Source organism: Plectrocnemia conspersa, unplaced genomic scaffold (assembly GCF_051122295.1).
Source record: "Plectrocnemia conspersa isolate PC_06_02 unplaced genomic scaffold, ASM5112229v1 ptg000002l, whole genome shotgun sequence".
Lineage (NCBI taxonomy): Eukaryota > Metazoa > Arthropoda > Insecta > Trichoptera > Polycentropodidae > Plectrocnemia > Plectrocnemia conspersa.
Genome location: NW_028277166.1, coordinates 13,890,328 through 13,905,841, shown reverse-complemented (window position 1 = coordinate 13,905,841; position 15,514 = coordinate 13,890,328). Strand labels below are relative to the sequence as shown.

General features: G+C 31.0%; 2 protein-coding genes across 2 annotated transcripts in view; one reads left to right on the top strand and one right to left on the bottom strand.

Annotated features, from left to right (window-relative positions):
• The window catches only part of LOC148237761 (uncharacterized), a 41,501-nt gene extending 28,964 nt beyond the window's left edge, over nucleotides 1-12,537 (bottom strand). Inside the window, exon 1 of the mRNA XM_088181593.1 lies at nucleotides 12,290-12,537. Coding sequence (XP_088037719.1) covers nucleotides 12,290-12,343 — 54 coding nt within the window. The 5' untranslated portion in view covers nucleotides 12,344-12,537. The remainder of the gene's footprint in view (nucleotides 1-12,289) is intronic.
• The window catches only part of nudC (nuclear distribution C, dynein complex regulator), a 68,834-nt gene that overhangs the window by 34,204 nt on the left and 19,116 nt on the right, over nucleotides 1-15,514 (top strand). The window lies entirely within an intron of this gene.

Below are 15,514 nucleotides of genomic sequence, written 5' to 3'. Positions count from 1 at the left end.
TTAGCAATAATTATGTGTACAAAATCATATAATATATATTCATCTTAAAAGCCCTTTACATTTTTAGCGTATAGTTACCACCTAAATAGGTCTGGCATCAAAAGGGTTAAAAAAATATGTGAAAAATATTTTATTTTCTAAAGAAGCTCGAAGTATAATTCAAATTTTCCTAATTCTAACTTTAAGGTTTATCAGTTAAAAGATTAATAGATAAATTGATAGCATATATTTTCTCTTTCTATAGTAGATTTGTGATTTTGAAGTTTTTAAATTTAGCTTAAATATCCTACGTGGCGCACTAAATATAGCTCATGTGATTTTAAATTGAACATTCTAAAAAGCTATATATCTGAGTCCTCATATTTTTATCAACTTCTTGAGTATAATAAATATCCTGACCAGATTTTCAGCATTATTATTTATAAGCGTGTTTTTGATTTTAATTTATAATGCAATGATTTGTCTTCAATACTGGGACATATTTATAATTATGTTTTTTCAGTATTATTAAAAAAAATATAATACAAGTTGTACATAAAAATAAAATAAATAAATTATTTTTATTTTTGATATAAATGTACATCTGTAGAGTAATCGCTTTGTAAAACACTTTTTTTTTAATTTAATATATATGAATGGAAAACTTGGCCAGGAACATCATCTTGGGGGGGGAGGAGATTATATTTTTCTCAGGGTCCTATTGTGCAACTGAGCAAATTTTGAAACTGATCTAGATTCTAGATATTATAATCTTGGGAAAAGAATTAGATATTCGGAGGGCTCATGGAGTTCTAAAGAGTAACGGTGTAAAAATCAACTCATATCAAATGGTATAACATTGTATAGAATAGAGTACCCGAAGACGTTGCTTGCCGTCCGTCACTTTAATAAAATTACAAATATATTATTATTGAGCTCTAAATTTGTATTATATAAAATAATAATGTATTAGTAAACTATCTAAAAATTGCACTGCTAAATGCTTTTACACTTTCTTAAAAAAAATTCAAATCTTCATGATCAATTAATTTTTGACATATTGTTTAGAAAACCTACCACAGTTGATAAGTAAAGAAATCTATTTCAAGTGGCCATTAAAATATCCTTGGCATTTTATTTAAGAAAATGGCAGTATTTAACAAAACATCGCAAATATTAACGTTGTATAAATATTTATATCTAGACATTCATTTTATGGAAAATGCCAGTTTAAAGTTAAATACTATTAATAATATTTACATTACATAAAACTATCATAAAATAAAAAATTTACAGTTACGCCACGGTAGACCGCCGGCGTTAATTTCAGTATCGCATCACCTGCGAAGTTTAAATTTTTACCCACCCCTTTTTATATAAAACATTGAATCCACTACTGCTTTCTAACCGTTTTCATATTTACAGGAATTGCGATTTTATAATAAAAAATAGTGAGACCGAAAGAAATCATTACAGGTTACAATTTAATGGGAAATTTAAAAGCCTTTTATATTTGACTAAGAAAAGATAAAATCTGGAACCATTACATTGTTCTTGATTTTATCGTTGTCCGATACTTGAGATTAGTGCGTTAGTATGGTATACTAATTTATGATATTAAAATAATCGTTGGTATATGTTTAGATGTAGTATGTAGTTTAGAAAAAAAGTTAACTGGTGTTACTCCACACCGGGCATATGTTTATTTATTTATTTTTAAATAAAATAATTGCCGTCATGACTAAACAGGTTATTCTAATGTGCAATGACTTTAATGGGTATGATTAATTATCTATATATGTTACAATAAATATGTATGTAGTAGTTATATTTTCACTCGCGTTTCAGTAAAATCATATCCGAATACATTTTCCCCTGTATATATACTATATTTATATTAGTAAAAATACAATTTAAACAATAAGCGCTTGTGAAATTATGTGCTGCTCTAAGTTGTTGGTAAAATTGTCTTTAAAACATGTCTATTTCACTCTAGAGACAGGGATATATTTCGTTGGTTCAATGATCTCTGTATTGTTATGATTCGTCGGAGAGCTTCCCAACCTACGATACATAAGGTCGGTCTCTAAGGGATGATCAGCCAGAGAGGAACAGAGGCATACTCCATGTTTTTAAATTATACGTGCACTACCTCCTCACCATTAGCCCGGATAATTAAGAATGTACTGTATTCATATATTTTGTAATTAAATATGAGATCGCATATGTGTCAGACACAATGACAGCCCGCGAGGAAACCCGCTAGTTGTGCAACTTTGGTGTCGTGTCACACTTTCATTGGTTTGAACTTGCGCAGTGTCACACTTTCATCTCTCAACCTGAACGATCTCCGACCTAATCTAATCGACTTCTCGACTCAAAGTGCAGCGGGCATGCGTGTCACATTCGTGTGTCGAATTTTCGCCCCCTTTACATAAACGAGTGTTGTGCCACGACATGGCACGCCATCAGAATTCGCTTTTAGTCAATTCGTCGCACCGTTTGTTGTAAAGGAATGCCATTGTGCTACCGGTAGCTTTTCACAAGGGCTCTTAATCCGAGACTCGCCCGGATATTACGTAAACGTTAAGAACTTATCGCTTGATGAATTAATTAATAGGTGGTTTTTGTGTTATAGATTTAGAACGTAGCGCCCCTAGCGGCGATGCATTTTTATGAGATTATTATTGTATATATATATACAGACTTAAACTGTTGGCATATTGTGCAATTCCACACTAGTACATATTGCAAACTATGCAAATTCATTTTAATTAAAGTAAGCTTTATCGATTGTCCTAATTATGTACTATGCTGTATTGCTCTAGTTGTTAAAGTGGGAATGTATGCTGTACATTTTTGTGTTGCAAATGTATTGAATATTTTAAGACCATAATATACTAACTGTAATTGAATACACCAACAGTCAGGGAACTTTAGTTATTACCAATTATAAATTTGTGTACAACAATATTATAATCCAAACTAGTGCATAATTGTATATCAAAAAATATCTACCCTACAACTCTTCCATGATCCTGCCAAAGTGATAAACTGTAAATAAACCAACACAAATATTTTAAAATGTAGGTATTCAAATATAATCATGACTCATGAGCCGCAAATATAAATAACTAACTTTAATTAGTGAGAAAAAATATTTAATTGCAAATGCCTAATGTCGCCCCGACAAGCTAAGGGTTTAAAAATACTGGCGTAGCACACAACTGTTGTTATCACTGACGCCTGGCGAAAAGTGGAGGAGTTTCTCGTAAGCCTCGGAAACTTGCGATAAGCCAAGGATTTTTAATTGTATTTTCTTATCTCTCTCGAAAAGCCGTTTTTAAAGTGATTCTAAGAAACGTTTTCTTGTTCGGCGAACGGTCGCCGCATATTTTATTAAAGTTTGAAGCAATTTTAATATTATCATAAACCTATGTATGTCTGTACTTTGTTTTTATGTTCATGTATTGTGAACAAGCATTATTTGCAGCGCATTTTTATCGCTTATCTGAAATTTTACAGCTCTTTACTCAAAAAAATGACAGATTTTTTTTTTGTTGAAGCGAAGTTTAAGAAGTGCTTATGCTAATCCTTCGGTATTATTAATGTGTGCGAAAGATTAAACTTCAAGACTTACTTTAATACATTTTTGAGTTTTTAAAATACATATGGTAGAGAGTCTGTCAGAGATTTTTATTTTTACTTTTCAATTTCAAATACTACACGAGTATTTGTAAAAAAGTATCGTATCAATTTGCTCTTGCTAAAATATAAAATTACAATTTTACTGCAATTTTATTGTATTGTATATCTATTGCCCTCGAGATTTTGTTTTTTACCACAATTTGCGGTAATTTACTGAGGTTTTCTGACCTTTGCACTATACTAAAACCCCGAGTGAAGAACCGTTAGTTGCCAAACTACATAGTTAACTTGCTTTTATAGTAAATGTTAGATTTTTGGTTCTCTTTTGTCTTATTAATGTTACATTTGTAGTTTATTTTGTAATATTTCAATTTATATAGAAAATAGAAATAAAAATAAACATATTTGAAAAAAAAAACCTTTTTCTAAGGATTTGTTTTTATTTTTACTCAAACTTGAGATTAGGATTTTGAATTAAAATAAAATATTAATACAATATAAGAGGTAAATGAAGGAACTTTTTATATAGAAAAAATGACAGATCTACATCTTATTGTCTAACACCATCTATGAACGTTTATTCGAAATATTTTTTTCTCACGTGGTGCAATAGAATTTCGTTATGTCATAAATGCAATATTTAAAGCCTTCAAATCGCTCCTCAGTTATTTGTAGTAATTAATTAAAAATATTTTATCAGTATATATTTTTAATTGAGTCTTGACTTCACTTAATCATACGGGCGCCATTTAAAACTGAAGTGACAGTGATGGGATGTTAAGCCGTCTATTGCACAACATTGAAATGCATGTGTTATTCGTAAGATAAAATCAATTAAAAATCCTCAGTTACATTTGCTTTCAATCATCCGAATCAACTGGTTTTCGTGTCCATCGATATTTTGACCTTTTGATTCTTGACATCAAATGCATAAACCATGTAGTATATAAATGCGCTTTATTTGACAACAACATTCCAATTTTAACGCGTTCTTCTTTTTTACATATTTATAAAATGGGATTCAAACCATAAATCAGGAGCGTATATTTGTTTGCAATATAATCTTGATATGTTTTGAATTTAGAAACTAGTTTGGTTTTATATATTTATGTATATTTTTAAAACATCTTTGAAGGACGTATGTTTTGCGTGTTTTTAAATTAATAAGCAACGATACGAATGCGACATCGTATATCTACTGAAATTCCATATTTGTGCGTGAAATGTGCAAGTGCATTTTTATTTAGGACATCAATGTGATCCAGTATGTTGAAAGTTTTTGGCGACCGAACCGCATTCCGATATATATTATTATGTAAGCTCAATAAGGCAACATACCAATATGAAGTTCAGCATTGAGATAATCTCTTAGGAAGATTTTTTTCCAAATTGAATTAGGTACCTTTTTTGCGCCTTGATTGTTTTTTTCTCATTATGTATGACTGTAAAGCCTTTCGATTTTTTTGTGGTCAATTACATAAACCGAATCAATTATCAGTCAAGGTCGCAAAGATGTCCGTACGTTTTCACAGTCGCGGTTTAAAAGTGGAACGAATTGTCCGTTGCCAAAATAACCTATATAATGACCGGTTAGTTTATATAATCTCATGTAACGTAATTTTTTCATGAGTGAATCGATGAATAAATAAACAACCGCAAAAAGATGCTTGTCAAATGTAACAAGTAGAGTAGATGCCTGATGCGGACTAATTGACGTTATATTATTTTTTAGGCTGAGTTAATTTTTATAAAATTTGCATATTTTGCGATACATATGTAATGTGTGGTTATTTAAAAGTATATGCAGTGTAGTTCAGTAAATAAATACAACATTCTTATAATAATAGTTATATCTCTACTTAATTATTGATCCGATACAGTAGCTATTTAAAACCATGATGATACAGTAGCTATTCAAAAGATTAGCTGATTTTTTTTAAATTCTTATTAAGGAAAATGTATACCCACTCTTTAGTGGCTATACATATTTTTTGTTGCCTGTAGCAAATTAAATATTCAATAGTTGTATATTTGTAATACACAGGAAACAACTGTCGTACTTAATTTATATAGAAAGTTGCGAATTAGATTTATATTAAACAATAAAAAAATAAAAGCATTCAGTCTAAGGAACGTTCTTCTGATCATTATAGATGCTCTTTAATAATTTTGACTAGCGCGAAATTATCAGTGGTATCAATCAATGTTTATCAACTATTGAAAGGTCGTGCGTGGGCTCGAATTTTACATGAGTCTCGTTTTTTCATATTCAGTCTTGTCTGCGTGATTGGAATCTCTTATCTTCTTCTAAATAGTATCTCTTAAAATGGTCATAAATTTACTGTCAAAATATTATACAAAAATAATCTTAAGCATTAAAGTAAAAAGATGATTAATATGTATTTATGATTATTTAAATAAATTCGGTTTTGTGCTAGGATTAGTTTTTAAATTTCGCCGGTGTCAGAGACAAGCGTCGGTATGTGTAAATTCACTACCTAATTTATACTAAATTAGAAAAAGTTTTTTCGGGGTCAACAATTTCGGTGTCACCAAAATTGGTGACCGCGACGTGATTAACGCCTCGGGACGTATGTATGTGGTCCGTAAATTATTAACGTTTATTAACGCAATTGTTTAGTCATGAGATCTGTCTTCCACTGTTAGGCCTTACTTTAGAGACGCGTTGTTTCTCCTTTTATTTGTTAGACTGATTTTTAAGTTATAACAAGTTGTCAAAGTGGTGGAAACCCCCACAGTTACAAATTAAAGTGGTAAAATAAGACCATATAAGCAGCTGTTGCAAGATAGCGGCGCATTTCAATGAGTGTACCATTATCGAACATCGCAAAGAAAATCCATAAATTAACGCTGCCCGTATATGATGAACATTGCCTGTCATACTTATGTTCAATGACACAACTAACAAAGATTCACCACATTCAAGCCTCATAGAGACACCGTAATGTCCGAATTCTACGGCAACATCCTCAATAAAATTGCTGCTGCCTTTCGACAGAAATGACCAGTACCAAAGAAAGCTAGCAAAATTCAAGTTTTTGAGCATTCCTTATTTAACTCCAACCTTGCTCGATTTATATTTGTTCGGGGTAGGGCATTTTCGTCAATAAATCACCGCTTTATTCTGACGCATTTTAAAAAATTTTGATTTTCAGTTTCTCGTGAAAACATATTTGCTTTAACGTTGCTTTTATATCAGTAATCAATAAGCTTGACTTTACTATGTCATTTTATCGATGCATCTATTTGGTGATTACTTAAAATCAATTATATTTTATCTATAATCAAAAGCGTACTCAATTGTTCTAAAATCAAAGACTTTCAATTGACTCATGTTTACAGGCACGATGATCCTTTTAACCCCCGAAGGTAGAATTTAGCGCTTTTTGACTCGGTGTTTAAATAACGTTCACTTATCAATGACATAATATCGTAGTATAATTGCGTCCGACGCTGCAGCCTCTGGTTGGCATTGATGTTTCATTTAAACCAGATGGAATACCGCAATATTTCATATAAGTTATATACATACATATTGTACGAACGTTGTGATAAACATTCGATTATTTATGTGTTACGCAACGTTGACCTATAACGTAAATGGAAAAGAGATAAACCTTCGCCTTAGCGGCGTCTAAAATCCGCATTATTTAATTAGTCAACTTGATAAATGTTCATACGTTGGCAAAATATACTATGTTTAATAGTTTAGGGTTAATTTGATTGTATGTATCTCAAAATTGAATCTATGGTTTCCTTGACCAATTTGTAACTGTGACGCTTATAAATTCACAATGATAATTCGTGCCTTCTTAGAAATATTTCGAGGCATGTTCATAGAAGCTTTTTCGTGAGATTTCAGAGAAGCGGTCCGATTATTTTTATTAATCGGTTGCGCAAAGCTTTTATAACGTTATTTTTTTTCGTAACAGCAATGCCATATTAGGAGTTTTTTTTCTTAGTTTAAAAACAACTAACGAGCAAAGGTCGCGGAGACGCCTCAGTTGAATAACACGATCGGATCGGACCGAAAACTCGACGACACATGTCGGGAATTTCCCAAGAACACGAACCAAAGAAACAAACGAGCAGACAAGCGCAGAAACGCTTCGATAATCTACAAAATTGTGAAATATAGCGGCGCCCGCCTGACGATCGGCGGTCGTAAAAATACCGCGATACTTTGAATAATTCGATTCGGAGATATGTGTAGTGGAATATCGTTTCGGAGATTATCTGAGATAGATGGATTAACGCGATGTTGATTTGAGGTGTAAACAAAAATATTTGCCAACCAAATAAATAAAATCTTAACATTAATCAATCTGTAGTTGACAAATTAAGTCCATAAGTCGACAATATATGTATATATTTTAACTTATTTTTTTCTTAATTTTGTATTAGAAAAATCATATCCAAAGATTATGTCACATTGAATTTATTATTAATTAATCAAACATTGATATCTATACATTTTAAGCATTTTAGGCTACTTTTAAATGTGGCACTCGATTTTACTTATACCACTCTTCATAGCTTAAGAAAGCTTACCATAAGTCTGTTTTTTCTACAGACCCTGGTACAAATAGTACTAAAATACTATTTTGTTCGTAGACTTTTAAGTATTGCACAAGTCAACAAATAAGTATAAAAGTTATCGAAAGAGTAAGAGCCGCAACAAATTAGACAATTATTAATTTCACCGATATCTGTGTTTTAGCACTATTGATGGCTAAAAGGAGTGCTATAAATACTGTAATGGTAATTCTTCAATATATATTTAAAAGTTTAAAAAATATTTATACTAAACGAAATATGATATTTTCGAAGGTAATGCGTTTTTTAACGCTGCTGTACATTGCTGAACTTTCAAAGTTTAATTTTATCATTGGATGCCAATTGTTAAAATGATTTTTAATTCATCTTCACGAGATTCAGCGCCCACAGCGAGAGTCGAATATAATAATAACGAACTTTTTAATGTTGATGCATCGATCTTTATCTCCTTCGTATTGTGTGTTTGGCGAGGATTTACCATCGCGAGTCCGCGCGGGGCATTGGGCCAAGGTTGGCGCTTATGCTTATACACGTATAAAATTTATTTATATACACTTTGCATGACAATCACCCGTAAGCCGAGTCTATTGTGTTGCGCGCGGTATCAAATCGTTACGACCATTGTCCAGGATCGTTGCTGCCGCTGACCTTTCTTTCTTCTCGGCTCTCTCTGCTTATTACAATCTATCTATCCATTGTTTCGCAGGGATTATGTAATGGATTATGATCAACGACGTATTTTTTTTATTATTATTTTAATTTGTATGTGGGTGTTGAGGTGTCCAATTTCTGCATCGCCGTTCGGCTATGTTAATGTAATGGTCGCGGATGAACATCGTCCTTGATTGGAATGCGAGGCCGTTCGCTTGCTCGACGCAGAGACCCGTCTATTGCTCTTTGGCACCGGGAAATTTATTGGTCGCGAATGCTAAGACTGCGCTGTGATTGATTCGATTGATATTTTAATCGTTGATGAGGTCCTCAATAATACATCATTTAAATACACTTTGTATGACTGCAATAATAAAACCATTGATCAAATAGATGCTGTTTCCCTTAACGAAATATCATTGATCATAATAAATAAATTGTCCGGCTTGAAATGAATATACCGCAAGTTCCTATTTTTTATAAAATATATATATAATGTTATATTTTTATTATTATTTATATCACACGTATTTACTTGTACTTATAATTGTTGATAGCTATTATGGTCATATGTATTAAATTTAAAAAGATCATAAAATAGTATTCTACAATGATTTTTATTTGCCTTTTTTATACAGTATATAATGCATATTTCGCAGTTCCTATATCATGCTCTTACTTCCTAACTAGTTTTAATGTATGTTTATGTTGACAAACATCATCGTTCTACGGAATATGTATAAAAAATAAAAATTTTCGTTAAATTCCTGGTATAAGTTTGCTATTCACATATTTAATTCTCGGGCAATATTTATTTAATTTATCGAACTTTTTTGTAAGGGTGCAGTTAAAATAATTTTCTGCGTATGAGTTTTATTTATATATCATCAAATCGGGGAAAATGTAAAATTACGCTACCAAATAAACATTCATACTTTTTTAAAACGAAATGTGTTTTTAGAATATTATATCTATTTTTTTAATGTTGTCCCTATTCCCAAGATTATTTTTGAATGTGGATTTCTAAAAATATGCCTAGAAATATAACTTATTTAACGAGTCTCGGACTGAAAATATTTACTGTTGATAATACTTAGAATCTAATGCAGTTTTTTCAAACCTTTTTCTGTGTGAGAAACCCCAAAGTCGACTAGAATGCAATAAATATGGATACGAACTTATTAATTAGATACTAAATTAAAAAAAAACATATTATTTTAATAATGTACAGAGAAAATTAACTGTATTTATTTTACAATAAAAATAACTTAAATTATATACTTTAACGAAAAGCCTGAGATTGTTTGTTTTAGTATATTCACTTGAGATTTGATTTTTTGATAATTTTTTTGAAAGATTTGATAAAACATCAGCTTCTTCATAAGCAGCATTGGCAACTAAAGAGAACATATAAAAATGTCCATCTAATAAATAATAATCCCACATGAAAATGTTGTGCTTAAATGCGCTATGTTTATCAATTGACAAAAGTAAATTTTATTTTTTCCTGGCATGCTTTTATTCAACTCGTTTAAATAAAATTACTTTGTAACGTCAGCGAATTTAATTGAAAAGTCGCTCATAAATATCAATGGCTCTAAAATTGCACTCTGCGGAACGCCAGACCTGGGATTTGACAGACAATTTTCAATTTTAATTCAAAAGTTCTACAATTCTTTTCATGTTAACATATCATATTTATGGGAAAATACATTTACAACATATGTATAGAGAAAATGATTACCAAGTAAACCCAATATAAAATTTTATAATACTTTGAATAAAAGTGATTCAATACAATCTACAGCAAATTAAAAGAAATAGTATATATAGCAGTAAAATATTTTATTTTTTATAAGAAAACTAACCATACCTGCATTTTATTTTATGAATTTTTCCTTGATAACGTAAGTACATCAACGTAATTCAAAAATTCTATGTATGTCTAAGATCAAAAGTAAATTAATTGGACCAGTTTTATTTTTCTAACACCAAAATATAATACAATTGGGATTACAGTCAGTGGTGTCATGATACAACCAAAGTCCACAAAGCTATGACAGATCACATGACTTTTGACAATAGCTTTTCTCTGATCTAAATATAATATTTTTTTAAACTTAAAAATGTAAATTTCGTCTTATTTTAAAAGACTAGTCATATAAGTAGATGCTTCTTACAGACTAAATATATATATAAATTGATGTGTCGTTAATTCTTAGACGTCCGTGATTTACAATTCTTAATCAGGTTTTTTAAGAAAATAAATATGAATGTTCTGTTTAATTTTTTTTAGGAATTATAAAATACTAATCAATTTTGAAACTATGCACTTTGCATATTTTATAGTGTCTAGGTCGACTGTTTGCTTTTTTAAAAACTTGTTTTCATTTATAAAGGTAAGCCCAATGCAACATAATTTATTTTAATATATGAATATCTTTTTTATTCAAGTAGTAAAAGACAAATATCTAGTAAAAATAATTTGGTACCACAACTCACAATCTCTATAGTAAGTTCGTTTTGAAGATTTTACTTAATTTTCTAGTCATAAAAATACGTTCAATAAAATCGATTTTTTTCTAATTCATTTTAATAATTGTCCCCAAATTTTGTGACTTTGTTTTATATTACATGCACAGAGTATAAATACTTTTTTTTGTATTTTTAGTTTATTTAAAATATTGTAGTAATATAAACAGTAGATTCTAGTTCACTTTTTAGATAGAATTTATGCACATATTCTTACAACTGTCAATATTTTTAAGAGTATATAAAATTTGTTACACTCCTTAGCTAAACATTTCACTTTAGAATCGAATATAATATATTAGATTAATCATATATAATTGTATTTAATTTGAGGTTTCAAGCCACTCCGCGCGTCGATATCTTTCTATAAAGTCGCACCATAATCTCACTTACTGTGTTTATTGTTCAATGCTTGATTTCCTTTCCACTAGTATACACAAATTAAAAGCAAGGTTATTTAATTTTATTAATTTTGATTAACCTGCGGCTCTATATATATTTTTTGCATCGTCTTCGAAGTTAACATAATATATGTACCTAATAATATTTGCTCGTCTTTGTGGCTTCGCTTTTATAAAATTAACAACTTGTCCATTTCGGTCGTTAAAAATGTTGTTTTTCCTGATTCATTAAAAATATATTAGTTGTTAATGTTATACATAAACAACAATAAAAAATGCAAATAATAATTAGGACCGATTTTTTTCATTCGACGGAATCCGAAGATTTTAAAAATTTTAATTAATAAATAATTGAAACACATTTAACGTTCACGTTTCCTCGTTAAACGTATATATTACCTATGCATATTCATAGCGATGTCGAATTACAATTTGCACGTTTTGCTTATATTACGGCAAAATAAGTAAATGTTTATATGTAATTATATTGAAATACTCACTCGCAGATCGTCGATTCTGCGACGCTGATCGCACCAGAGGTTTTGGTCGTGCATTTTTTATTTAAAAAATCGTTAATTTTCAGCAAAGAAAATTTTAACGTTTTTAAAAGTCGCACATTTATTTATGGTTGTTATATTTTTAGTTTGTTCGCACTGTATTATTAAACGTTCGACACTCGCATCGCGCTTTTCCGTTGTCCGCTTGACACTTGGTCTGATGCGCGCCTATTGACTGACCCCAAACCACTAAAATCGTGGACAAAATTAAAGACCCCAATGGTTCTCGTTAGTCGTGACACCTACGGACCTTGAATTCGAATTGCATAAGGATTATGCGCAAGCATTGTCAACCCAATAAGCCGTCGGTCGCCAAACACACACTTGCGCATGGATGCATATTTTTATTGTGTGTAGATACATATACCTTTACAACGTTAATATGCTTATTGTAAAATAACACATTAACAGTCCAAAGTTAAAAAATTGCGATCTTTGATCATCCTCGAAAACGATTTTGAAACATGTTGTTTTCGTTGACTAAAAAATAAATAACTGACCTGCAAATTTCAAGTTTCTGTAAAATTACTTATTTCATGATACATGAACAGTCCGAAACAGTAAGTGAACAAAATTATATTTTAACACGTGATCATAGCGTGCTCTTAAAATTCCTCCCTGTGATTAGTTAGTTGCCCTGAGGGGTGGTACCGATATGTAAAAGAACACAGGACGGTTGGTTGTTCTCGATAGTAATATTTTATCGCCCCATCCTTTTTAAATTTATTAATTTATAAAATTAAAAAAATGTTCAATTTGTTTTTATCCAGTCTTGCTATCAGTAATCACGTGAATTCTGCGTTTATTTGTTTTTATGTACTGACTTAAGGAAAAATATATCGGGAAAATGTAATTTTAATTTAATGAAAGTAATACTTTTTGAAAATAATCATACTTTTTTAAACATTTTTTTTTGAGTACGTGTGCGTGGAAGAGTCGGAGAACAAAATCTAGCTTATTACGTAGTACCCAAAGTCAAATATATTGGCGGAAGCGTCACAGTCTGGGGTTGCATGGCAGCAGCAGGTTTAGGAAACATGTACACTTGCGAGGGTAGTATGAATAGTGACGTTTATGTTTAAATGTTGGAATCCACTTTAATGGATTCTATATAGTAAAATTAACATTCCAGCAAGAAAACGCTTTGTACCATACTTCGCTAAAAAGCAGGGGTTGGTTTGCGTCAAAGGGCTTGATGCTTTTAGAATGGCTTACATAGTCACCAGACCTAAATCTTCTAGAGCATTTATGGGAAAAATTAAAAAAAAAGTTTGCCCAACACAATTGCAAATCCAAAATTGAGCTGCGAGAAAAATTGCAGATGGAATGGAGAAAATTGTGTCCGTCCACCTGCAAGTCATTAGTTGACAGTATGCCAAAAAGAGTAATTAAAGCTAAGGGTGGGCCTACTAAATATTAAAAATAAGCTTAAATTAAACACTAAACTACCTTAATCGGTTTTTAATTTATATTTTCACGATTTATTGGAGTGTACCATTATTATAGCCAAGGCTTTTTACAAAATAAAATAGCATACACACTACGATTTAGTTTATGCCAAACATATTGTCCACGCAGCGTAACTATAGCGAGGTCAGTTACGGATATTCAATATATAATATTCCAAGTAATAGTTTTTTTTTAGTAAATCCACAAAAGTTTAATGAGTCGAATTAAAACCTTGATTATCATATTTTCATAGTTTATTATATGTAAAATGTACAAAATAGCATATATTTTTTTACGTAGTCTCCATGACAGACTGATAATACATGGATATCTTTATAAAAAACTGGACTACGTTTAAACTAAACCTTTGAGCGATCCATAGATGTGAAAATCACTTGGAACATTGTCTTATTGCAACTCAGAAATCCTTGTTGTTTTCATTCGAGTGCAGATCAAATATGATTCTTAAAGAGTTCATCTCTTTTTAGAAAGCCATTTTGCTTCGAACCGCTGCTCGAGTGCTTGGCGAGCATCAACATTTGTTGGGTGTGATTCCTCGCCTTGTTGCATAGCATCATGGACGATATGGTGTGCTTATCCATGATTATATTCAGCAATGAGGCTATTTTATTTACTGTTACTTGGCGAGTTTTTTTCACTATATCTTAACTTCTGCAACTTACCACTTGGTGTGTCTAACCTGATTGAAAAAATTGCTACAGAACTTGCTGGAATGACACTGAACTCTCTGAGATTCCTTCGTGTGGCATGCCTGATTCGTACTGCTACACTGCTGTCAATTAAGAGGAACAGTATTTTACATGTACTAAACAAATTTAAATATTTTCCTGCATCGTTGAGAGCACCTGCATTTGTTCGGAAGCATCACGATGTGTCATCGTGTACAGAATGATACATACACTTGTAGTATTTTATTACATAGTAATATGTTAAATGCAATATTATCGATTTATATATTTATTTAATCGATTTATAATATTCAATATTTCCAGTACGAATTAAATTATACGGAAACAGTTTCATGCAGTCAATATGATATTATTTACAACTTAAAATTATTATCTTTTTTATAATACACAATATGAGTCACAGAATGTTCAAGTAATACCTGACACGAAGGCGTGTATTATGCGATCCAACTGTAAAGCCTTTGAATGCATAATTAATACGGGGAAAATACCATCCCGCTTAACGGTTTGTCCTGTTTGTTATTTTGACACAATACTACAACGGAACATTATCTGATTAATCTTACTGCAACGAAAAATAAACGGTCTCGTACATTCGCACGAATACGAACCGATCCCTGGTAATTATTTACCTAGCGTATCATGCACGTACCATCTGCATATACGTGCACTTTTCGCCAACATTCCTTCGTAATTTATATTTCGTCCCGGATTCGCGAGTGTCCATTTATGGTGATTACATGCACCCTTGATCTGTGCTGCACCTTGGAGCTTCGCGCCGATTTATGACCATACGACTGTTATACCTACCGCAAGATAATTTTATTGTTATTATTATTACTATTTTTATTATATTCCCAGCTTATTGATTTAACCGGTTAAGAAGCGTTTAAAAACGATGTCATTTTCTATTTATATTTTGTGCAACAAAGCGTGTGTACCGTCATTATATTGTTATGCATTTAATTCGTCAATATTATTGTATGTATGTACGTTAAAACGTAAATTG